The following is a 24,785-nucleotide window of genomic DNA, read 5'->3' as shown; positions in this document are numbered from 1 at the left end:
ACCCTTACGTGGCCGCCCCTTCTGATCTCGCCACTTACTAGCTTTTGCAGAGTGCTCTTAGGGGGGTTTTGCGCGCAGACGACGCAGCAGATCTGGCCAGAAGGGAACAGGCTACACTTCCCAGAAACCTCTTTTTTTTTTAAGCAACAAGAGACTACAATTCCCAGCAGCTCTTTATCTTCCAGCCTCCCTTGCAGGTGCAAAGCGGGTGGTCGGCTGCCTCTGTTGGATGGATTTGCAAGATTTGCAGCGTGGTCGGCGCCCGAAAGCCTCTGCTGTCCACTTTGCAAAAGCTGGTAAGGGTGGGATCAGAAGGGACCCTTTTAGTATTTCTGGAGGGGGCGCGTATTTCTGGAGGGGGACCTTGGATCAGGAAGACAGAGAGCCCCTTCTCGAGTGATCTGAGTTTTTGCTTTCGCTTCTCTTGCATGATTTTGCAGCAATGGGAAGGGCCCTTGCAGCCCCGCTTTGTGCTCCTGGAAGGCGACCGAGAGAAAGGATAGGGTCTTTACAAATTATCCAGGTGTTGTGTAGGAAGGTGGGGCTCGACGGAGGGAGATTTGCCTCTTGCTAAGGTGGAAGAGACAGGAAGTGAACGGGGGCGAGCTGCAATGCGTTCTGCTTTTTCTGATCTAGCAAACTTTTTGAAATGTTTAAGGTAATGGTTTTGTTTACCTTTGCTGCGTCAAATGTGCATTCTGTATTTGACCTTCTTTGTAATGTGTTCTTTTGAAAAAAATGAATATATGTTGCTTTGAATGTGTATTTTATATACAGTATTACTTTACCCAGTTTTATTCTGAACTTAATGTGTTGCAAACAGCTCTGAGATTTTTTCCCCCCTTTAAAATATATAAATCAGTATGACTATTGTTAACGGAAAAATCCGAGGGCTCCCTTGGACAAAAACAAAGACACCAACCAGGATTACTTGGAGCAAAACAGCAGCCTGTAGGCTTGGCCTTTATTGAACTGTTGCAACAGGGTGCTCCCCTCACTTGCAGGAGAGAGGAAAGACACAGAAAAATGGTGTGCAAGGCCTTACAAAGACTTTTGAAATTGCCACCTGTAGACCAAGACCACCCCCAGAAACAACATATATACATCACAGAAGAGGCAGTACAAAATAGAAATTTTAATATTGTTTTTCTCCTGTTTTTGTTTATCTCCTGTCTGGCAGGTTACTTGATTGGATTTCCTGGGTACCCTGACCAGTCTTTTGTAATGATAAATACTTAGTTCCTGGGCCAGGTCACAGGCTCACACCCTATTCAAACACGAGGCATACCCTTAAGACAGGATTTGTGAAGGAAAAGACAATGGGGAGGCTTTTCCATTTTGACCTTGCAGAGAAAACATTTGCTCAGTTTAGGAATCAAAATGGTTCTAGGTTGGCCTTCCTGCGCTGATCTATGTATGTGCTTGGTTGGTACACTTATGAACATTATCATATATTTAAGAGCATAAAATTCCTATTACACCATGAAATGAATTACAGTAATAATTCTGTACAGAAAAATATTTTGCAGGGTCTCCACCTTTCTCTTTATTGATTGTGTGATTTTGCAGAAGTGTGCGTTGCCCATTTTTAAAAGAAAGATCCTTTGGGCCTCTCCAAATAATTTTATATACACTTGCAATCAAAATTATTCAATCCCCATTGCAAGTCAGGTTTATTATCAAAGTTTACAGACCTTCAGCTGTTTGCAATGAGCAAATCAAACAAAAGCAGTTGAAATAACTCAATACAACTGCGGTTCTACCTTGGAAGTCGAACGGAATCCATTCCGGAAGTCCATTTGGCTTCCAAAACATTCGGAAAGCAAAGCACAGATTCTGATTGGCTGTACGTAGCTTTTAGAAGACATCTGAAGGCAGCCCTGTATCGGGAGGTTTGTAACGTTTGCTGTTTTTGTTATATTGTTTATAACATTGTTTATATATTGTAAGGTATCCAGAGTGGCTGGGGAAATCCAGCCAGATGGGTGGGGTATAATAATAAGAATAATAACAACAACTAATTATTATTATTATTTATGTACTTTATTGCATTTATGACCCTATTTTTCCCTCCAAGGACCTCAAGGTGTGATACATGGTTCTACCTCTCCCCATTTCTTCCTCACAATGTTCCTGTGAAGGTGCCATTAGGCTGAGAGAGAGTGGATTTAGTCTAGCACTGTCGCAGGAACCCCCCCCCCAATCATTCAGTTTGTACAAACTTCACACACACTCACACTCACACACTACATACGCTACACTTCTGTTATAAATTCATAGAAAATCAACCATACATCGGATTTGCACTGTTCCACTTTTATTTTACTCCATGAAGGAAGGACTACAAAATGGGGAAGGTTTGATACAGGGCAGCCATAATCCCTTGAGCATACCAGCACATACACAGGAGCCCTGCCCAGTTGCTATGCCAACCCTGATGGTCCCAGACAGAAGACCATCAAGATCACAAAGAACTTGCATATGGGAGTGGATTCAGCACGGACTGGAACAAAGGACAATAATCAGCTCTTCCCTCTGGGGGCAGGAAACTGCAAACTCCCCTCTGTCACCTGGAAAGTACTCATAGGGAGGGGGAAAGAGGGAACCAGCCAGGTGACAGGACACTCAGGTTACCACCACAACTCCTCCCTCAACCCCTCCTTTCTGTGATGTAGGTGTGATGCATTTGAGGGGTGGTCTTGATCTACAGGGTGGCAATTTCAAAAGTCTTTATAAGGCCTTGCACACCATTTTTCTGGGTCCTTCCTCTCTCCTGCAAGTGAGGGGCGCACCCTGTTGCAACAGTTCAATAAAGGCCAAGCCTACAGGCTGCTGTTTTGCTCCAAGTTATCCTGGTTGGTGTCTTTGTTTTTGTCCAAGGGATTTTCCTGTTAACAGCACTCTTACAATTACCCTGACACCATTCTACCCCACACTGGTAATCTGCCCCCCCTCCCCTTTCCAGGCCTTAAATCTGAAGATAATGTACTCTAAACTCCACCTTCTTCCTGATTACTGGCTTTGAGCTGTTTATTCGGGGGAATATGGGGATTCAGCAAGTTCTTTCTGTTTCCTTCTTTCGTAGCGTCCAGTGACCCTGCAAGATGTTGATTGGCTTTTTCAGAGATGAGGAGGGAGTGCTGCTGCAAAACTGAGCGTCATGGAGGAAAATGAGGAGAACATGAGCTGCCTAGGTAATATATATATATAATAAAAATGGCATAACAAGGAAAAGGAAAAAGCACACTCAGTTCTTAAAGAATGACGAGCTGGTATAAAAACAGCCCACGGCAAAAACACATTTTGGGTCTTTCAGTTGAGTGGATGGAATGAGTCATTGCTTCCCATATCTATCCACCATGGGGACAACCACAAGGATCATCATAATGGAGTGAATTAACAAGGACACGTTGTGCCTGTCTCTCCCGACACAGGTCATCATACAGGGTGACGAAAGCACTTTTGTGCCCAAACCGGGCCTTAACCCTTATTGAAATGAATCTAGGAAAACCAGTTGCGTCCAAGAGCACCTGGATCTAGTCAAACATATATATCGTATTTTCCTCAAATTCATTTTGTCCTTAAGGCAGCATACATAAAAAAAAAAAAAGTACTGCGCTGACGTAGTCATGATACAATTGGTGCGGCAATTTAGTGGGCGATTAGAGGCTGCTGGATGCGAGCGTGCTTGGGATTGGTGGCTTCGGAGAGGCGTGCGATTGGCAGTGGCGGTCAGGCGGATGAGTGATTGTCGGGAATCCCCCTCCCCCAAAATAGCTTAACAACTCTGGGCAATCTCCCCCCCCCCCACTTCCTTTATTTGTGGTCCCTAAAAATAGGGGTCGTCTTTTACACGGGGGTGTCTTATGCACTGAAAAATACGGTATCTCCCTGTGTGACACTAAATAACTAATGCTTAACAGTTCATTTAACGTATATATCAAATTTTAAGTCAGCAAGAAACTGGTCAAAAAGTCGGGTAAGTGCAGTTTTTCTAGAACTCACCATGAACTCCTCCCTTGGCAATGGCACCCACCTGAAAGGTGCTGGAACTGAATTCTGGCTGGAAAAAAAGCCAATACATCAGTGCATGGGAGCTCCGCCCCTCCTTAAAATGTTTTATACTTCTCATTTCTTTTGGCCGTGGCTCTTAAAGGTCCCCTCTTAAACGTTCCCAGAACTGGGGGTTGGGCAAGTCAGGTGATTCCAGCCCCTTGCATACACACACCCTTTCTTATCTTTGTGCAGCCTTGAGTTCCATAGATGAACGACACAAATATTCATTGTTTCCAAAGTTCACGTTCTCATTTTCCTGTTTACCATTTGTCCCAGGAAATGGCATCGGGGAGAAGAACATTTCTAGTTCTTCTGGGAAGTGTTTTACTGGGGAACTTGATCTTGTCAAACACCAGAGAGACCATCATGGACACAAACCGCACAAATGCCTGCAATGTGAGAAACAGTTTGCTCTACGGTGTCAACTAGTGAGACACAAGAGGATCCACAAGGGAGAGAAGGAATACGAATGCCCTGAGTGCAAGAAGACTTTTACCTGCTCAGAAAACCTTATGATCCACCAGAGAGTCCACACGGAGGAGAAACCTTATGAATGCAGGGAGTGTGGCAAATACTTTCCCCAAAAATATAACCTTGTGATCCACCAGAGATCCCACAATGGAGAGAAGCCTTATGGGTGTGGGGAGTGTGGCAAATGTTTTTCTCAAAAATCTTACCTTGTGATCCACCAGAGATCCCACACTGGGGAGAAACCTTACGGATGTGAGGAGTGTGGCAAACGTTTTTCTCTAAAAGCTCTCCTTGTGATCCACCAGAGATCCCACACTGGAGAGAAACCTTACGAGTGCACCGTGTGCGGAAAATGGTTTGCTGGACCATCTCCTTTCTGGCGCCACCAGAAAGACCACACTGGAGAGAAACCTTACAAGTGCGTAGAGTGTGGCAAATGTTTTTCTCGTAAAGTTCACCTTGTGAGGCACCAGAGATCTCACACTGGAGAGAAACCTTACGAGTGCGCCGTGTGTGGAAAATGGTTTGCCGAACAATATCCTCTCAGGCGCCACCAGAAAGTCCACACTGGGGAGAAACCTTACAAGTGCCTAGAGTGTGGCAAATGTTTTTCTCAAAACACTAACCTCGTGTCTCACCACCGGAGAGTCCACATGGGAGAAAAACCTTACAAGTGTACGGACTGTGGGAAGGCCTTTGCTGAAAAAGGTGATTTGATGAACCACCAGAGAGTCCACACAAGAGAGAAACCATTCAAATGCATGGAATGTGGGAAAAGTTATGCTTTCCACTCAGCCGCTTTGTTACACAGTAAAATCCACACTGGAGAGAAACCCTATAAATGCATAGCCTGTGGGAAATGGTTTGCCAACCAATCTTCCCTCAGGCAACACCAGAAATTCCACACTGGAGAGAAACCTTATGAGTGCGTGGACTGTGGGAAGTCTTTTGTTGCCAACTCTACATTGGTGATCCACCAGAGAGTTCACACAGGAGAGAAACCTTACAAGTGCGCCGAGTGTGGAAAATGTTTTCAACGCGACTCACACCTCGCGAAACATCGGATAATCCATACAGAGGAGAGAAATCATAAGTGCCCTGAGTGTGGGGAATGTTTTCCTGACAAGTCTACCTTGGTCGTCCACCAGAGAGCCCACACGGAGCAGAAGCCATATAAATGTGCTGTGTGTGGGAAATGTTTTACTTACAGTGCGAGTTATAGAAAGCACCAGATAATTCACACTGTAAATCAATGTGAGAACACCGTCTCTTGAGAATGGGGCATATACTATCTGGCATAAGGTCCAGTGTTCTCCCCCACCACCCATAACAGTAAATTTTAGAAAGTACCAGGGATTAAGGTGGGGGTTAATTTTCTCACTGATAACACCATTTTTAACAAAGGGATACAGGGTGGATCCAGGAAATTACCAGGGTGGATCCAGGAAATTACCAGAGTGTCTGTACATGGAAAACTGCTGGTAAGTTTTAAAAATAAAACAACTTTCCATACAGTAAGAGAGCTCAAGAGACTCTTTTGAGGCTCAAGTTTTATTTCTTGATGAGCATGGGCCACACAGACTTTTCTTTTTAATGCATTACAAACACACATTGCACGGTGGGGGTACCTTGAAAGAAGTTACTGCTATTCCCACCTTGTATGTTACTCAGATCTAGATCCCATGGAGTTTAATGGCGCTTTCCCCTGAGAGCTGTAGAAATGATGGAGAAAATAATAATTTCATGAAACTATCATTTTGATTATTCCATTTTGTTTTGAGTCATTGCCCAGCCACATTGAAAAGGCCCATTGCTAGGCATGAGGATTGTGATTCATCTTGAATTGTTATTCAGGTAGATGAAAGAAGATATTGGGAGACATTTAATGAATAGGAAAATCAGTGTCTCAACAAACAAAGACATGATATTATGATGAGGGCTGATTGGAAGAGCTATGTGATACTTGGTTCAGGATGATGACCATGGGTTGAAACCGATTCTTGGAATCCTTTGATGGTGAAATGAAATCACGAATGTAATCTAGAAGTGTATATTGAACATAGCTTTAGATGTGCTTCTTCACATCCTCATTTGTAAGGCTGTCCCTGTCTGCCTTTGTATTTCAATAAAGACCTGTCTTTTCACTTGGAGCCTCCATTATTTTCTTCTTGGTTTCTGGGCGGGAGACCTTCAGTCTAGGAACCCCTTTTAAATTTCTCCAGCACAGCAGTCCTGGGATCTAGTCTAGTGCTAGACTAGAGCGATCTAGAGGGATCTAGAGAGCCAGTGTGGTGTAGTGGTTAAGAGCGAGAGACTCGTAATCTGGGGAACCAGGTTTGTGTCTCTGCTCCTCCACATGCAGCTGCTGGGTGACCTTGGGCCAGTCACACTTCTTTGAAGTCTCTCAGCCCCACTCACCTCACAGAGTGTTTGTTGTGGGGGAGGAAGGGAAAGGAGAATGTTAGCCGCTTTGAGACTCCTTAAAGGGAGTGAAAGGCGGGATATCAAATCCAAACTCTTCTTCTTCATCATCTGTGCAGGGGACAGAGAGCAAGCAAAGCCAGTAGTTTTGGATTCAAGAGATAGGAAGCATCCCCATACTTTCTCTTGAAGGGAGAAGTATAGACTCTGGCTCAGGTTTTTCCACACTTACCTCTTTTTTGGCATTGCAGACACACATTGCAGTATGGGGATATCTTGAAAAAGCCACTGTTAATTCCCACATTGCATGCAGGAGTGAGGAGAGGACTTATGCAATCCTGATACAAGTTCTCTCCCCGCCCTGGCCCCAAGGTGTTGAAATGACTTGAAAGCAATCCATTGCAACCTAACCGGATGTCCCCTCTGGAATTTGCCGCATGCAGGCGCATGCACATGAATTTGTAAATCTGCCTGTGCTTTGCTACCCAGAGCTGAAATACATGATCCTTTCACACATATGCAGCACTGTAAAGAAATAACACACAGTCCAAGGTAAAAATAAAATAGGCATATTCTGATGAGGGGATGAGCTTTGTTTGGCATGTTAAGTTTCTGAAGGAGAGAAAAAAATATTAGGGAGCAAGGGGAGGGCAAGACTAGGGGGAGGCTATTTCTCTCCCACCCTCATCTGTCAAATATCATGGAAGAAGAAGAAGAGGAGTTTGGATTTGATAATAACATTTATTTATTTATTCATTTATACCCCACCCATCTGGCTGGGTTTCCGCAGCCACTCTGGGCGGCTCCCAATCGAGTGTTAAAAACAATACAGCATTAAATATTAAAAACGTCCCTAAATAGGGCTGCCTTCAGATGTCTTTTAAAGATAGGATAGCTGCTTATTTCCTTCACATCTGGTGGGAGGGCGTTCCACAGGGCGGGTGCCACTACTGAGAAGGCCCTCTGTGTGGTTCCCTGTAACCTCACTTCTCGTAGAGAGGGAACCGCCAGAAGGCTGTCGGCGCTGGACCTCAGTGTCTGGGCAGAACGATGGGGGTGGAGACAGTCCTTCAGGTATACAGGACCGAGGCTGTTTAGGACTTTCAAGGTCAGCACCAACACTTTGAATTGTGCTCGGAAACGTACTGGGAGCCAATGCAGATCTCCCACTTTATCACTAACCTAAGGAGTCTCAAAGCGGCTAACATTCTCCTTTCCCTTCCTCCCCCACAACAAACACTCTGTGAGGTGAGTGAGGCTGAGAGACTTCAGAGAAGTGTGACTAGCCCAAGATCACCCAGCAGCTGCATGTGGAGGAGCGGGGAAGCGAACCCGGTTCACCAGATTATGAGTCCACCGCTCTTAACCACTACACCACACTAGTTGTTGGAGACAACTATGTTCAGGATTGGGGCTTCTGGGCTACACTGACACAAAACAGCTTGTTTCTAGAGACTTAGTCTCCCGTTGTCCTCTGAGGGACAGGGCCCAGGCAGATGGCCGCCTAAACCTGAGAGGGAGCAAGGGGGCGGGAGGAAATGAAAGAAGCGAGAGGCAGTTTCTCCAGCCAAGCAGGCAGTGGCTTCCCCCTAGAAAAGGGGGGGGGGCATTCGGAGAGGATCCTTAACTTGGCCGAGAGAAAGAGTGTACAGGAGCAGAGCGGAAATAGGGGAAATACAGGACAAACTGTCCTGTATTGAATCAATACAGGACACAACATTTTACATAAAAATGGGACGCGGGTGGCGCTGTGGGTTAAACCACAGAGCCTAGGACTTGCTGATCAGAAGGTCGGCAGTTCGAATCCCCGCACTCTCTCTACTTGGGACTGGTCTTCCGAGATGTCCTTCCAGAGAAGGCTGAATGAATTATCTGGTCAGGGGTGCTTTCTGTCCCCAGACCTAAATTCCCTTGCGTGGTGCCTTCTGAGGTAGAAATTCTGCTGGACCCATTATCGGTAAGGTGAGCCTCACGTATGCAAGGGTACGGCTTGACTGCAAAGCTTGCAGGAACTAGTTTAAGAGGAACCTAACAATGTTATGGGACGCGGGTGGCGCTGGTGGTCTAAACCACAGAGCCTAGGGCTTGCCGATCAGAAGGTCGGTGGTTCGAATCTCCACGACGGGGTGAGCTCCCATTGCTCGGTCCCAGCTCCTGCCAACCTAGCAGTTCGAAAGCACGTCAAAGTGCAAGTAGATAAATAGGTACTGCTCCGGCAGGAAGGTAAACGGCGTTTCCATGTGCTGCTCTGGTTCACCAGAAGGGGCTTAGTCATGCTGGCCACATGACCCGGAAGCTGTACGCCGGCTCCCTCAGCCAATAAAGCGAGTTGAGCGCCGCAACCGCAGAGTCGGCAACGACTGGACCTAATGGTCAGGGTCTCCTTTACCTTTAAGGGACAATCCTGTTTTATACAAGATGGGTGGCAGCCCTACACCTGACCCTTTTAAGCTTTGCTTTATTATGGCTCCGATCAGCGCTTTTTCCTAGGGAAAAAGGTGCCAGAAATTCCCCCTCCCCACAAGTTTTCAGAACTTTGGACTTTCCACAAGGATACCCGCTCAATGAGAACACATCAAGACTGTTGAAATTAGGGATGCACAAGTTATCAATGAAAAAAAAAATATATGGCTGCCTTTCGCAGCGCTTCTAATATTGGAAACCTGCATCTCATTGCCTCTCTGTGTCTGTCTGAGACTAGCTTCCCCTGCCTTTTGCAGTCAACCAGCATTTTAATAATTATTATTACAGTGGTGCCCCGCAAGACGAATGCCTCGCAAGACGGAAAACCCGCTAGACGAAAGGGTTTTCCATTTTGGAGGTGCTTCGCAAAACGAATTTCCTATGGGCTTGCTTCGCAAGATGAAAATGTCTTGTGAGGCACCACTGTATATTATTATTTTTATTCTTTAAAAATCTTTCACAGGTGGGTTAGTTTTTCATATCCCCCTCCCCCATTCAGTTCTAGTAAACTCTTGCTAAACTTCCCTATGCTCCCCACCCCCCATCCCAAAATTGTACTGTGGAAAAGTGTAGAGCTCACTGCTGAGTTTTCACAAACATGTTTTCCTCCTGTCAGGCATCTGTGTATGGAGCCGCAGAGATTTAACACAGGTAATTCTTCCAAATTCGTAATTACGGAAATCATGGTGATTTATTCCTCTTCCTGCCAAAGCCCAAGGGTCACATTTGATGCTGGTAACAGAAACATCAGAATTGGAAGCAATTTTCTTGCACCAAAATGGTGCGTAAATATATCCTGTACCTCCAAGAACTTAGGCTGGGGTTTGAGGCAGGCAGGGATGCTGCCACTGCAGTTTAATATCAGATTTAATATCAGAAGCACTGGCTAGACTGGCCATCTGAATTAGCACTGGCCACAACTTTGGTCTTGTAAGTCTGTTTTGACTTCTTCGTAGAGAACAGGACAAAGGGAGGTGGGCGATTGTAGCAAACATGCCCACCCCAATATTGCTCCTGCTCCTGCTCCCCTGTGTAGCCTGTGGGGTGCTGCAGGTAAAATGCCCATTGAATTTAGTGACAGATCAATACGTTCCTTTGAATTATTACAGAGCCGGTGACCACCTCATCGGTGGGATCACATCTACGGTCAATCCTATTGTCCAGCCAAGCAATTTCTCCCAGGCTCCTGTGATCCACATTAAAATGTAAGTAAGATTTAAGCAACTTGCTTTTAAGCTGAGCAGAAGCTTTCATGATTCAAACATGGATTATAAAATCATTGTAAAAATATATGGATATATATGAATATATTGATAACTGATTATATGGATAACTGATTATATGAAGAGCATAAGGGTAAAATTCCTCCAGGTCCTGCTTCAGTGCTTCAGGTTAAGAACAGTTTCAGGTTAAGAACGGACCTCCGGAACCAATTAAGTACTTAACCTGATGTACCACTGTACTATGATAACAGATTAAAAAAAGAACTAGGCTATTCCGTGCCCCCAGCATAATTTTAATATAAAGGAGTAAAAAACAACAATGACGCTTCTGGCTTTCAAACAATGTAATCCAAGACAGGCTAAAGTGGTTTGTCTTTAGTTAAACTGCATGTAACTGCCTAGTAAAATATTCCTGAGTCTGTTTTGATTGCAGCTGTAGGGGCTGCCTTCTAGCAGGTAAGAGCCCTTGGTCTATATCACCTGTGACAGTCTACTGCCACTGGCAGAAGCTGTTTGGGGTCTCCCACAGTTGCAATCTTTTACATCTCCTTCCACCCAGTTATTTTTAAGTGGAAGTGCTGTGGATGCAGCCTGGCACCTTCTGCATGAAAAAACTTGTGCTTTGCCACTGAGGGTCCCTCCAAATGGGTGCATTCTGCAACATGATACAGTATCAGTGCTTCTCTAATGATGTTGCGTGGGACGAGGGTGGTGCTGTGGGTTAAACTACAGAGCCTAGGGCTTGCCGAACAGAAGGTCGGCGGTTCAAATCCCCGCGACGGGGTGATCTCCCGTTGCTCAGTCCCTGCTCCTGCCAACCTAGCAGTTCAAAAACACGTCAAAGTGCAAGTAGATAAATAGGTACCGCTCTGGCAGGAAGGTAAACAGCATTTCCGTGCGCTGCTCTGGTTTCACCAGAAGCGGCTTAGTCATGCTGGCCACATGACCCAGAAGCTGTACGCCGGCTCCCTCAGCCAGTAAAGCGAGATGAGCGCCGCAACCCCAGAATCGTCCGTGACTGGACCTAATGGTCAGGGGTCCCTTTACCTTTAATGATGTTGCATTACTGCCATCATACCTGAAGGAGCGTCTCCACCCCCACCGTTCTGCCTGGACACTGAGGTCCAGCTCCAAGGGCCTTCTGGCGCTTCCCTCATTGCGAGAAGTGAGGTTACAGGGAACCAGGCAGAGGGCCTTCTTGGTAGTGGCACCTGCCCTGTGGAATGTCCTCCCATCAGATATCAAGGAAATAAACAACTACCTGACTTTTAGAAGACATCTGAAGGCAGCCCTGTTTAAGGAAATTTTTAATGTTTGATGTATTTATCGTGTTTTTAATATTCTATTGGGAGCCACCCAGAGCAGTTGGGGAAACCCAGCTAGATGGGCAGGGTATGTATGTATGTATGTATAAATAATAATAATAATAATAATAATAATAATAATAATAATAATGTATTATTTATACCCTGCCCATCTGGCTGAGTTTCCCCAGCCACTCTGGGCGGCTCCCAATCAAGTATTAAAAACAATACAGTGTTAAATGTTAAAAAATTCCCTGAACAGGGCTGCCTTCAGATGTCTTTTAAAGATAGGATAGCTACTTATTTCCTTCACATCTGGTGGGAGGGTGTTCCACAGGGTGGGCGCCACTACCGAGAAGGCCCTCAGTCTGGTTCCCTGTAACCTTACTTCTCGCAATGAGGGAACAGCCAGAAGGCCCTCAGTGCTGGATCTCAGTGTCCGGGCTTATTATTATTATTATCATCATTATCTCAATGGGACCCTTGCACTATATAGCACATCAAATGTGAGATTAAATAATAACACACAGACACACGATTTGTGGCGAGCACGTTACAGGGTTTCAGCAGGAAGTGACAGGAAATGCAGCGATTGGAATGGAAGCAGTATGTGTACCCCCAAAACGTTACCAGTCACAAGGAGTATTGCAGGGCATTACGTACCAATATACAGCTATAGGGCCTCTGACTCTGATGGAGCGTGAGTATCATTCTAAGATTAATCTCAAGAGGTTTCCAATCGCCTGGAAATACCCTTCAAGTTGCAGAATAAGGAATAGTTTCGTTAAAGAGAGCGTGATACTGTGATGCCATGTATTCTTCCTTGCAGAAGACGGGAAACAAATTTACTCGACAATCTGGCATTCCTTTTTGCCATTCACGAGATCAACCAGGATCCCAGGATCTTGCCCAACATCACCCTGGGTTACAACATCTTTGAGAACTATTACAATGCAAGAATCACATACGATGCCATGACAGACCTATTATCTACTGGGAATGCAAATATTCCAAACTACAGGTGTGGAAGGCAGAATGACCTGCTGGCTGTCCTTGAAGGGGCTGATTCTGAGCTATCTGTCCATATTTCAAACATGCTGGGCATCTACAAAATTCCACAGGTGTGAATTGTGTTACATTTTGCTTTAAAAGGCCCTTGGCTGTAAAGGAGATAAAACTTCTGCTAACTTCTCTAGTGCTCTCTCTCTCTCTCTCTCTCTCTCTCTCTCTGTGTGTGTGTGTGTGTGTTAAAGTATTCTACCAGTTTATAGGTTCCGTTGAATTTCCCTCCCCTCACAATATTGAGGTACAGGAGCTGCTAAGTCTTCTTTATCAACTCAAATATGCACCAGTGTGGACTAATGAGAGTAAATTCAAAATGATAATATGTGGACAAGGGAGAAAACAGCCACACTTTGTCTGATGTGAAGATCTTGCCTTCTATCCTTGCAGTATAATAATAATAATAATAATAATAATAATAATAATAATAATATTTTATTCAAAATTATAACAAGACATGTTATCCAAAAATATATCATCCTTGTTTGTTCCCCCATTTTTCCTCCCTCCCCACCCCCACAAAACCCCCACCCCCACCCCACCCCCCAACTTCCCTCAGTTCCAGTTTTTGGTTTCTCTAAGAATGCTGTTTTCTGCATGTTACAAAGTTGTATAGATCCTCAAACTGTTTAGCTGTTTATTATCAATAAAAAGTTTGTGAAAGTTTATTCAAAACCTGCCAAGGAGTCCAGTTTGCTTTGTTGCATCTTCAGATACTTTGTAAAGGGTATGTAAATAATAATAATAATAATAATAATAATAATAATAATAATAATAATAATAATAATAATAAATTTATTATTATTATTTATACCACGCCCATCTGGCTGGGTTTCCCTGGCCACTCTGGGCGGCTTCCAACAGAACACTAAACTACAATAACCTATAAAACATTAAAAGCTTCCCTAAACAGGGCTGCCTTCAGATGTCTTCTAAAAGTTTGGTAGTTATTTTTCTCTTTAACATCTGGTGGGAGAGCATTCCACAGGGCGGGTGCCACTACCGAGAAGGCCCTCTTCCTGGTTCCCTGTAACTTGGCTTCTCGTAGTGAGGGAACTGCCAGAAGGCCCTCGGCGCTGGACCTCAGTGTCCGGGCAGAACGATGGAGGTGGAGACGCCCCTTCAAGTATACTTCAGGTATATGAATATTAAGAATTCATTTACCCTAATTACATGCACTCTTCACTTTATTATTAAGTTTAGCTCAACAGGTTTCTGAGCTTTGCCCTGAAAACAAAGCGAAACATTCTTCTCTTATGTTCCTTACCAGGTTAGTTACAGTTTTGTCTCCCATGACCGCAATGATAAAACTCAGTTCCCTTTTTTCTACCGGATGCTCCCTAAAGATGAATACCAATACACAGGGATTGTCAAGTTGCTCCTGCATTTCAGATGGACGTGGGTCAGTCTCTTTGCCCCAGCAAATGACAACGGGGAAAAGTTCCTGAGTGCCTTGACACCTATACTTGCCTCAAATGATATTTGTGTTGCCGTCTCACAGAGATTCCCAGAACTGATTGTGCCTGACTTGTCAATGACCCTCGATTCAGTTCTCCCATGGAAAGAAGTCAACGTATTTGTTTACTATGCAGAAATCCGCTCTTTCTACAATGGGATATACCTCATAAATATAATACTCAAGCTGTTTATACAGCCTATTGATGGGAAAGTTTGGATCACAACAGCTTTGTGGGACCTCACCTCAACATTGTCTGACAGCAAGTTTCTGTTCCAGCACAGCCACTGGTTTTTCTCCTTCTTAATCCAGACGGAGTATATTCCAAAACATGACAATTTCAAGCTGAGTCACATCACTCCTTACTTGAAGAAGGCATTTCATTGTTTCTTTAAGAAGCATGTGCTGTCTGTGAAAGAGCGGGAAATATGTGAACAGAAATTGCCGCTGGATATGCTTGCACCAGCTCTCTCCCAAGACAACTACAATGCTTACAGGAGTATCCATGCCTTGGCGCATGCCTTAAATGCTGCATATTCGTCCAGATTCAAGTGGGTGATATTGGCTGGAGGAAGCAAGCTGGGACTTCAGAAGCTGCAAGCGTGGCAGGTATGACCTTTTATCTCCACTGAAAACAATAAAATTGCTCCAATGTGGAACTATGGAGTTTGGAATCATAGTGTTGGGAGGAGGAGGTTGTAGGCCTCTTGCACTTTGGAGGAAACTCAGATTGAGAGCATTCCCTATAGATGATGGTCCAGTCTCAGTTTGAAGACCTCCAGCAAGAGAGAGCCAGCAGTTGTAATATACAATTACAGGCAGTGGCGTAGCATGGGGGGTGCAGGGGGGGCCAGCCGCATCGGCCGCAACATCTAGGGGGGTGCGCTCGCACTCGCAGCTCTCTGCCCCTACCTGGCTCACTCACTCTCTCACTGCAGTGCTGGCTGTGCAAATCCGATCCGAGCCGCCGGGTCGCCGCCCACTGTGGAGGGGGGGTGGTGCCAGGCATGCGGTGCGGTGCGGAGAGAGAGCGAGGGACTATCTGGGGGAGGGACAGTGCAGAGGGGGGCGCACATTACTTGCCTTGCCCCGGGTTAGGGGGCGCAAATTACTTGCCTTTCCCCGGGTGCTGACAACCCACGCAACGCCACTGATTACAGGCTCACACCTGTGTGCATGACAGGGCTAACCTGGGCCCTCAGCCCGTTAGCAGAGTGATTGTGGCTTTTCAGGCTCACAGCAGACTCTGCTTCCCCCTTTCTCAGTCTCTTTTGCCTTTGTGCTTCCTGGATCAAGAAGGAGCCATGTGGACATGGCTACCTGTAAATGGACGGAATCTCTCTAAAATGAGATTTTATAGCCTGCATCTTTGCTAACCCAAGTATGGCATGATCCGTTTGTAAGGAATAATAATGAATAATACATTTATTATTTATACCCCACCCATCTGGCAGGAAACAACGTGCTTGCCTTTTAGTTGTTTGGAACCTTTCTCATCTTCATTTTACTGCCAGTAGTCATTTCTTGTAGCTTCAAGAAACCCTAGGAGTAAAATATCCACCTAATTGCAAAGCTAAGTCTCTGTGATTTATTCTATCCTAGGTTTTTTTATAGCAGGACGCTGGTGGCGTTGTGGGTTAAACCACAGAGCCTAGGACTTGCTGATCAGAAGGTCGGCGGTTTGAATCCCTGCGACGGGGTGAGCGCCTGTTGCTCGGTCCCAGCTCCTGCCAACCTAGCAGTTTGAAAGCATGCCAAAGTGCAAGTAGATAAATAGATACCGCTCCGACGGGAAGGTAAACGGCGTTTCCGTGCACTGCTCTGGTTCGCCAGAAGTGGCTTAGTCATGCTGGCCACATGACCCGGAAGCTGTACGCCAGCTCCCTCGGCCAATAAAGCGAGATGAGCGCCACAACCCCAGAGTCGGCCACGACTGGACCTAATGGTCAAGAGTCCCTTTACCTTAGGTTTTTGTATGGGGATTTGTTTAAAGGTGGATGGGGGCAGATGTAAATCTAACCATGTTTTAATATGCTTGCAGCTATCACCACTGTGCTAACTCTGCTATGAGAGAGTAATAATCTTTCATACCTCTCTCTTAAGCTCCTCCTAATGTTCAACCAAACTTCCCTCTGCATAACTATGTTGTTGTTGTTTAGTCGTGTCCAACTCTACGTGACCCCATGGACCAGAGCATGCCAGGCACTCCTGTCTTCCACTGCTTAACTATAGTCCTGCCCTTTGGGTATGCCCTATCATTTACCTCATAATTGTGGAGAAAGATACCTACCGTATTTTTCGCCCAATAGGGCACACCGGCCCATAGGGCGCACCTAGTTTTTTGGGGGGGAAATAAAGAAAAAAATATTCCCCCCCCCCAGGCGCGGAGCTGGGGCGGGGGAAGCCCGCCCCCAGAACAGGCTGCTATCCGCAAGCCTAGGGAGCCCGGCTTCAGGATGCAGGCAGCTCTCCGCAAGCCTTGGCAAAGGCTCTCTATACCTCTCCTCTGTTCATAATAAAAGGGAAGCTGGGTGTCTGTCAGGCTTCAGGGGATTTGCTTCCTCCCCACTTTGGCAGTAGATAAGCAGAACAAAGGGAAAGGAGCCTTCTTACCAGTTAGAAGCTTTAATGATCACAGCAGGAGAACAAAGAATCCATTTCCTAGGAATGAAGGTGCTCCCAATTAAGGTTTCCACCCACTTCCTCCTTAGTCACCCATGTCACTACCACATAACCTGATCCCACAACCACTGTGCTTTCTGTGCTGCCACCTTATCTGCTCTTCTTGACCTTGGGCTGTGTGATGAACGCTTTCTAGAGAAAGTGAGTCTGTTAACTCTCTCTCTCCCAGTGCATCTCCTTCTAGCTGTTCCCCATCCAGTACTTACCAGCTTCTGCCTTCTGAACTATGTCCCTCTGCAAACCACTGTTTCAAATCTATACTGTCCTCCTGCTCCTGGGAAGATTCGGGATCCTGATCAGGAGCAGGGGGAGGGGGAGGCTCCCACCATTCCTCCTCAGTGCAGCCCTCCTCAGCACAGTCCCTGACAGTGTCCACTCTTGGCACCCAATGAAATGTTGGCAAGTTTAAGCATTAATGTTCTGCATAAGAGAGGCCTGGCCTGTACAAACAGGAAGAGTCTTGTGTAAACTTTTGTGGGGATATTTACAGAGATATTTAATGAGGTATCATAGGAAGTACAGTGGTGCCTCGCAAGACGAAAAGAATCCATTCCGCCAGTCTCTTCGTCTTGCGGTTTTTTTCGTCTTGCGAAGCAAGCCCATTAGCGGATTAGCGCTATTAGCGCTATTAGCGGCTATTAGCGGCTATTAGCGGCTATTAAAGGCTTAAGGGATTAGCGGATTAGCTGCTAAAAGGCTATTAGCGGCTTAGATCAGCTGATAAGCGGCTTAGATCAGCTGTTAGGCGGCTTAGCCATCAGCTGTCAAGCGGTTTAGCTAACAGCTGTTAAGCGGCTTAGGGGCTGGGGGAAAAGGGGGGGAGGGAAAAAAACCCCGCAGAACTCGCAAGACATTTTCGTCTTGCGAAGCAAGCCCATAGCAAATTCGTTTTGCGAAGCACCTCCAAAACGGAAAACCCTTTCGTCTAGCGGGTTTTCCGTCTTGCGAGGCATTCGTCTTGCGGGGCATCACTGTATTAGTAAACACCCATGGGTGCCAATGATTTGAATGTCAGCCTTTCCCAAAATGCCAAAGCAGAATGTAGGGTTTCAAAAATGGACCACGGGTTGTTGTTTTAATAGATGCACATAAGCAAAAGATGGAGTACAATTCCAGAAGGATAGGACACTCACGTCTCCTTCTCTCTCTGTCATTCTAGTTTCACCATGTTTTGAGAAGCTTTGGATCTTACAATACTTCACTGGATGGAGTGTATTTGGATGGAGATGGGGAACTGTCAGCCAATTTCGATATTCTGAACTGGGTTGTGTGGCCCAACACTTCAGTAGCTTCACGGAGAATTGGGAGTCTAGAGCGACAGGCATTTCCAGGCAAAAGTTTCAGCGTTGATGAAGATGCTGCCATGTGGTTGAGGGGGCTTAACCGGGTGAGGAAAGCCATAGATTTTTTTTTAAAAAAATAATATTTATTAGAAGTTTAAAAGTTACAGAAAAAGAGCACAAAAAAGAAAAAAAGAAGAGAAAAGAGAAAAAAAGAATTAAAAATTACATAAAAAAGAGCAAAAAAACCAAAACACAATACATCAAAACACCAAAAAACACAAAAACAATTAAAAACACATCCATATTTATCCTTATTTTTCATTAACTAATTTCCTCGACCTCCTCGCACCTCCCATTTTTGTATTCCAATTATTAATTATATCAGCAAATCCTTTCCGTCTTTCACTGCTTTCTATCATTTGGTTATCTTAATTTATTTTAACCTTATCTTACCATCAAAACCTTAAAATTTATTTATACTTAACTCCTTATAATATTTCTACTAAAGTCATGTAATTTCATTCCAACATTTCCTAACATTCATTAATTTTACAATATTTCTCTAAATAGATTTTTAAACCCCTCCCCCCCAATCTTCTTCCACCGTCTCTTCTCTCTGGTCTCGGATTCTGTCAGTCCTTTCTATCAGTTCTATGTAGCCCATCAACCTGGTGATCTTCTATCCGAGGCTCTTAACTCTTCTCCATGTCCCTTCTGCAGGTCTTCTTCATATTTATGCATAGACTTTACTTTATCTTCTGCTGAGCTTGCTCTTAGTTTCCTTCCTTTGGTACCGAGGAGTAGGTCCCGGGGGAACTCCATCTTGACAGTTCCTTTATTCCTTCTCGACAGGTCAGCCCATACTCCATAATCAGAACTAAAGTCCAAAATATGTTTCAGGACATGCTCCAAAGTCCCTTCGAGGCTAAAGGCTTCCACAACTCCAATCTCCCCCTGGCCCAGATCTGAATCACAAAGTCCAGAGCATCCCTTCATAAGGGAGTCTGTCCAAATTTCCTTCTCTGATCCAAGCAGGATACCGTCTCTCCAAATCTGACTTTCAAAATCAATCACACATGGCATCAGCTTGTATCCATCAAATTGTCTCTGTGAAGACGAGACCTCCACTTGTATTGCTTGAGATTCAGAAGCAGTTTTTTCCATCGTCTTCTCCACAGCTTGCCATTTCGAGATGGGTTCCTGAGTCAATGCCCGAATATTTTCTGTATAAGTGTTCACTTTTTGTCCAAAATCAGTTGTTTTTTGTCCCAAATTGTCAATTTTATTAACCATCACATCCGTCTTCTCATGAAGTTGTTCCAGTAAAGCACTTATCTTGCAAAATGCATTCACTAGGGCTTCTTGTTTTGACATTCTTGTCCAAGGTCACTTTTATTTCTCGCGGTCCTTGATTCTAACTGGAAAATTCCCCAGCTCCACTTCACTCCTGCAACAGTTTCAAAAGCTCTCTCTAGAGGAAACAATTTCTATTTGTATCTGTCCTTTTAGACCCAGATCCAGTAACAAAGTTAATTTTCAATTTTCAGTTACTTTTTTCTCCTTTTTAAATGCAGAGGAAAACAATGGAAACAATGTATATCTCTTATTTAGCTATCTGTCAGCATATGTTCTATTCGCAGTCAATGAGTTTTCCCAAACCGTCAATCTTACTGACAGCCCGGTCCAAGGTTCAAAATGGTGGTAATTTATCACTCCTCACTCTCTCTCCTGCAGGCTTAAACAGTCCTGAAAGAATTCTCCCTCTTCTCCTGCTTCCAAGGGGGGTTTAATATTTTGAATGATGAAAATTTAATCCTTTACAAAAGGCTTTCCCCAGACTTTAGCTTGCGACGTCTTTGCTTTGATCTATTTACAAAACGGAAGGCGGACTTCCTGTTTAGAACCTTCCCGTTTCAGTGCCGAATTACGATGTTTAAAAGTCCAATTTTCCGTTCTACTTTCAAGTAGTTGTTTAAAGTCCAATTGTCCACAGGAAAAAGTCAGCGCTCTCCAGCAACAGCAATGCGGCTTCGCTCCACGAAAAAAAGCGATAGATTCGAAGCACTGCGCCGCTCACCCCACGTCGCTCCGGATCCCCAAAACCGGGTTTCCCCGCGAGTAGGGGAGGCGCAAAAGGCGCCAGCCGAATCCCAGGTCCACAGGCTTCTCCCGCCTGTGGTTTTTAGTGGGTCTCTGCCTTGCCATGGCGGTCCAGACCCTAGTTTTCGCAGAGCAGATTCCTGCAGATTAGAGGAAATCCACCATTGCCGGAGGCGCTAACCCGGAAGTCTCGGAAAAGCCATAGAATTTAGAAATAAAGATTACTGTATAAAATATGTTTGGGATGGTTTCTTTGCCCCTTAACCACACATACTAAATGCCTTCAGAACACTGTCTCTTATTTGCAAGGACATCTTGTGATACTCTCACTCTACAGAAGTAAAGATCAGGGCTCGTCTCATCCTTAGACACATTATAGGTACTTTGATGCTACTGACACCCTCCACCAATGTTCTACAAAATTCTGGGTTTTATGCCCTGTTGCAGGGTGGATTTGATTTAAATCAAATTGATCTAAATCATGATTTAAATCACGATTTAAATCAGTAGTCAGTAAGACTTGATTTAAATCTCTCTTTTTTTTAACAGAAAAACTCATTCTTGCTGGTATAATCTTAATATTTACAACCAGATGAAGGTTTCATTTTTGGAATAATAAATGTTCAGAGTAGTTTTCACAGTTATATCAAAAATTACTGATTTGGTTAGACTATTAGAAATACATAGACAGATAGTTATGAAATTATTGTGAAGTTTAATAAGTTAACTGTTTGTATTTGGACAACATTCTGCTGTAATTTATTGGAAGGAGGAAAAATAATCATTTCCTTAATAACAATTTATTTAACTAAAACAATAACATTATAGCATATGTATCCATGTTTGTTAACTGATGTGGCTGAACAATTAAAAAAACAACTTAGACAGTTTTAGCTAAAAGGCGCAAGGAGATGGGATAATAATATATTAAGGATGGAATAACAAATACAGTGGTACCTCAGGTTAAGTACTTAATTCATTCCGGAGGTCCGTTCTTAACCTGAAACTGTTCTTAACCTGAAGCACCACTGAGGCCTCCTGCTGCTGCCCCGCCGTCGGAGCCCGATTTCTGTTCTTATCCTGAAGCAAAGTTCTTAACCTATTTCTGGGTTAGCGGAGTCTGTAACCTGAAGCGTATGTAACCTGAGGTACCAGTGTAAAGTGAATAACGCAGCAATAACAAAAATAATAGTAGGCAAAGAAGATCAAACAGGGGTGGAGGGAAGTACTGGGCTGTGGGGGAGGGAGGTGAAGGGGTTAATTGAAATTGTTAAAGATTGGTATAGGATTTAAGAGATTTAATTTTTTATAAAGATTCTATAAGGAAAGCTGCAAGATATATCAAGTAAAGGTATCGGAGAGGAGATCAGTATAAATGAAAACATGAGACTTACGGTTTTGTTGCATATGATTTTATTTTGGAGTTGTCTGTTTATTTTGGAGTTGTTTGTTGTAAAGAATGCATATTATGTGAATTAAATAATACAGGATTAAGGAAGGGGGGGGGGCAAAAACAAACCATAGGGCTAAATGTTACCCATCAACGATTCTGGGGATGGTGCTAAATAGACATGGTTAAAGAAGGGACGAGTCACCGCCATTTGCTCATGAAAGCAGGCCTGGAAGCAGAGGGGTGACTGTTTGGTTTCCAAGTCTCCGACTCAGTTCTGTAGCTTTCCAACACACCCCAAACATTTCCCCCTCAACGTTCCTTCTCTTTATGGCCAGCCGCTGCCCCCTTCAAGGTGTACCAGAAGCTGCCCTCCTGGGTACGTCAAAGTGATTCAAGAAGGGAAGCCGCTTTGCTGCTATGCGTGTGCTCTGTGTCCTGAAGGGACCATCTCCGCTCAGGAAGGTAAGCGGGGATTATTTACAGATTGTTCTCTTTTGAAAGAAAACTACATGAAAATGATGTATAGATGGTATATAACACCAGTACAGATATAAAACTGGGCCAAATATATGTTGGAAATGTGAAGAAAAGGAAGGGACCTTTTACCATATGTGGTGGGAATGCAGAGAAATTAAAAAAAAAAAGGGAAATGATATATAATGAGTTGAAGAAAATGTTTAAAATGGCATTTGTAAAAAAAACAAAACAACCAGAAGCATTTTTGTTAGGGATTGTAGAACAAGACCTGCCAAGGAAAATTTATTTATGTATGCTACAACAGCGGCAAGAGTCTTGATAGCACAAGGATGGAAGAATGAAGAAACTCCGAGAAAAGAACAGTGGCAAGAGAAATTGATGAACTATGCAGAACTGGCGAAATTGACATACAAATTGTGAGATAAGGACAACTGTGACTTTAAAGAGGAATGGGAACTTTTTACAAATTACTTTAAAAAGACAACAAAATGAACTGGACTCCTTGTCAGGTTTTGAATAAACATACACAAATTTAGTGAAGGGTCAGCACAGATCATTGGCGCATCTTGCTGCGTACTGATTGACAGCTGCTCTCCAGGCCATGTGTGGAGATGCTGAGAACTGAATTGGGGCCTTTCTTCATGCAGAGTGGATACTATGGCCCTCACTCCACTCCCCAAATAAGCAGCGCCAGCATGTGCTGTCAGTGTTGTCTAAAAACAGACTTGAAAGGACCCTTGTGTAGTTTTTATTATTTTATTATTTAATTTCTATACCGCCCTATTCCCGAAGGTCTCAGGGCGGTTCACACAAAAGACCACACACATCAAATCAAAAGAACAACTCTCCCCAAAAAAGAGGGTTTAAGGCTTTAGAGGTCAAAACTAGCACTTTGAATTGAACCTGGAAAATAATTGGTAGCCAGTGCTCCCTCCCCAAATAGCAGCACCAGCACGTGCTGTTAGTGTTGTCTAAAAATAGACTTGAAATGATCCTTGTATAATTTTGCACCTAGCAACAAGCTTTGTCCCAGAAAAGGGTCTTCCCCAGCAACAGTTTCCTTAGCAACAGACATCTTTATTAGACATGCTCTGAAAGAGAGAGACATTGATAACTGATGTGTACATAAAATATGTGTTGGGGATATTGAAGTCACTCTTGCTCTTTTCAGATGCAAACCACTGCACTGAATGTTCAGAAGATCAGTATCCAAACAAGGATCAAGATCAATGTGTGCCCAAGATTATCACTTTTCTATCCTTTAACAAATATTTGGGGATTCTCTTGGCTTCTGTTGCAATATACTTGACCTTTACCACAGGATTTATTTTAGGAATCTTCATTAAGTGCAAAGAAACTCCTATTGTCAAAGCCAACAACCGGGACCTCTCCTACATTCTCCTCATCTCCCTCCTGCTTTCCTTTTTGTCCTCCTTCCTCTTCATCGGCCGGCCAAGAAGAGCAACCTGTCTTCTCCGACAAACAGCCTTCAGCATCATCTTCTCTGTTGCCGTCTCTTCTGTGTTGGCAAAAACCATCACTGTGGTGCTGGCCTTTCTGGCCACAAAGCCAGGGAACAAGGTGAGGAGATGGCTGGGGAAGACTCTCACCAACTCCATTGTCATTGCCTGCTCCAGTGTCCAAGTTGTCATCTGCACCATCTGGCTAGGCATGTCTCCCCCTTTCCCAGAGTCTGACACGCATTCCCAGCCCCGAGAGATCATCCTGCAATGCAACGAAGGGTCTGTTGCCATGTTTTACACTGTCCTTGGCTACATGGGGTTCCTGGCTGCCATCTGCTTCACGGTGGCTTTCCTGGCCAGGAAGCTCCCAGGATCCTTCAATGAAGCCAAGCTGATCACCTTCAGCATGCTGGTCTTCTGCAGTGTTTGGGTGTCCTTTGTGCCCACCTACCTGAGCACCAAGGGGAAATATATGGTAGCTGTGCAGGTCTTCTCTATCTTGGCCTCCAGTGCTGGGCTTCTGGGCTGCATCTTCATCCCCAAGTGCTACATCATTATACTGAGACCTGATCTGAACACGAAGGAGCATCTGACCACAAAAATGAAATAAGGCATCTGAATTTGTAATTTATTTAAAAAAATGAGCTGTCAGTTATTAACAAAGAATTTTGCATAATAAAGTTAATTGTAAATGCATTGAATCTTTGTTTCAAGAAAGATAAACAGATAAAGATGCCAAAATTCTATTCACATTGAGAATCAGCATGGGTAGTCAGACATACTGCTTCTGTAGAACATAGTTATCATGGCTAGCAGTGACTATTTGCTTAATTTCCTTCTGAAGTTATACTATCTATCTATCACCATCTATCTATCTCTATCTATCATCTATCTATCATCTATCTATCTATCATCATCTATCATCTATCTA

At 44.2% G+C, this 24,785-nt stretch overlaps 3 protein-coding genes across 4 annotated transcripts in view; 2 read left to right on the top strand and 1 right to left on the bottom strand.

Moving 5' to 3' along the window:
- The window catches only part of LOC310670305 (uncharacterized protein), a 53,406-nt gene that overhangs the window by 10,514 nt on the left and 18,107 nt on the right, over positions 1 to 24,785 (bottom strand). The gene's annotated exons all lie outside the window — the stretch shown is intronic.
- Positions 7 to 6,671, top strand: LOC310670531 (uncharacterized protein). Of its 2 annotated transcripts, none has more exons than XM_083426020.1 (3): positions 7 to 296; positions 3,086 to 3,194; positions 4,333 to 6,671. In XM_083426020.1, the coding sequence occupies exons 2-3, from the start codon at positions 3,161 to 3,163 to the stop codon at positions 5,799 to 5,801; spliced, it is 1,503 nt and encodes a 500-aa protein (XP_083282146.1). In that variant the 5' UTR covers positions 7 to 296; positions 3,086 to 3,160; the 3' UTR covers positions 5,802 to 6,671. The 2 variants fall into 2 exon arrangements, with proteins under 2 accessions (XP_083282146.1, XP_083282147.1); XM_083426021.1 differs by lacking the exon at positions 7 to 296 and adding an exon at positions 442 to 658.
- On the top strand, positions 12,467 to 24,464 carry LOC310670198 (vomeronasal type-2 receptor 26-like; the record flags this gene model as incomplete). The annotated part of the gene is made up of 5 exons (XM_083425057.1): positions 12,467 to 13,059; positions 14,271 to 15,065; positions 18,298 to 18,525; positions 22,250 to 22,376; positions 23,563 to 24,464. The coding sequence occupies exons 1-5, from the start codon at positions 12,745 to 12,747 to the stop codon at positions 24,462 to 24,464; spliced, it is 2,367 nt and encodes a 788-aa protein (XP_083281183.1). The 5' UTR covers positions 12,467 to 12,744.

Source organism: Podarcis tiliguerta (assembly GCF_965153285.1).
Source record: "Podarcis tiliguerta genome assembly, chromosome: 2".
NCBI classification, from domain to species: domain Eukaryota; kingdom Metazoa; phylum Chordata; class Lepidosauria; order Squamata; family Lacertidae; genus Podarcis; species Podarcis tiliguerta.
Note: the sequence above shows the minus strand (reverse complement) of the source record. Positions and strands in the feature narration are given on the sequence as shown.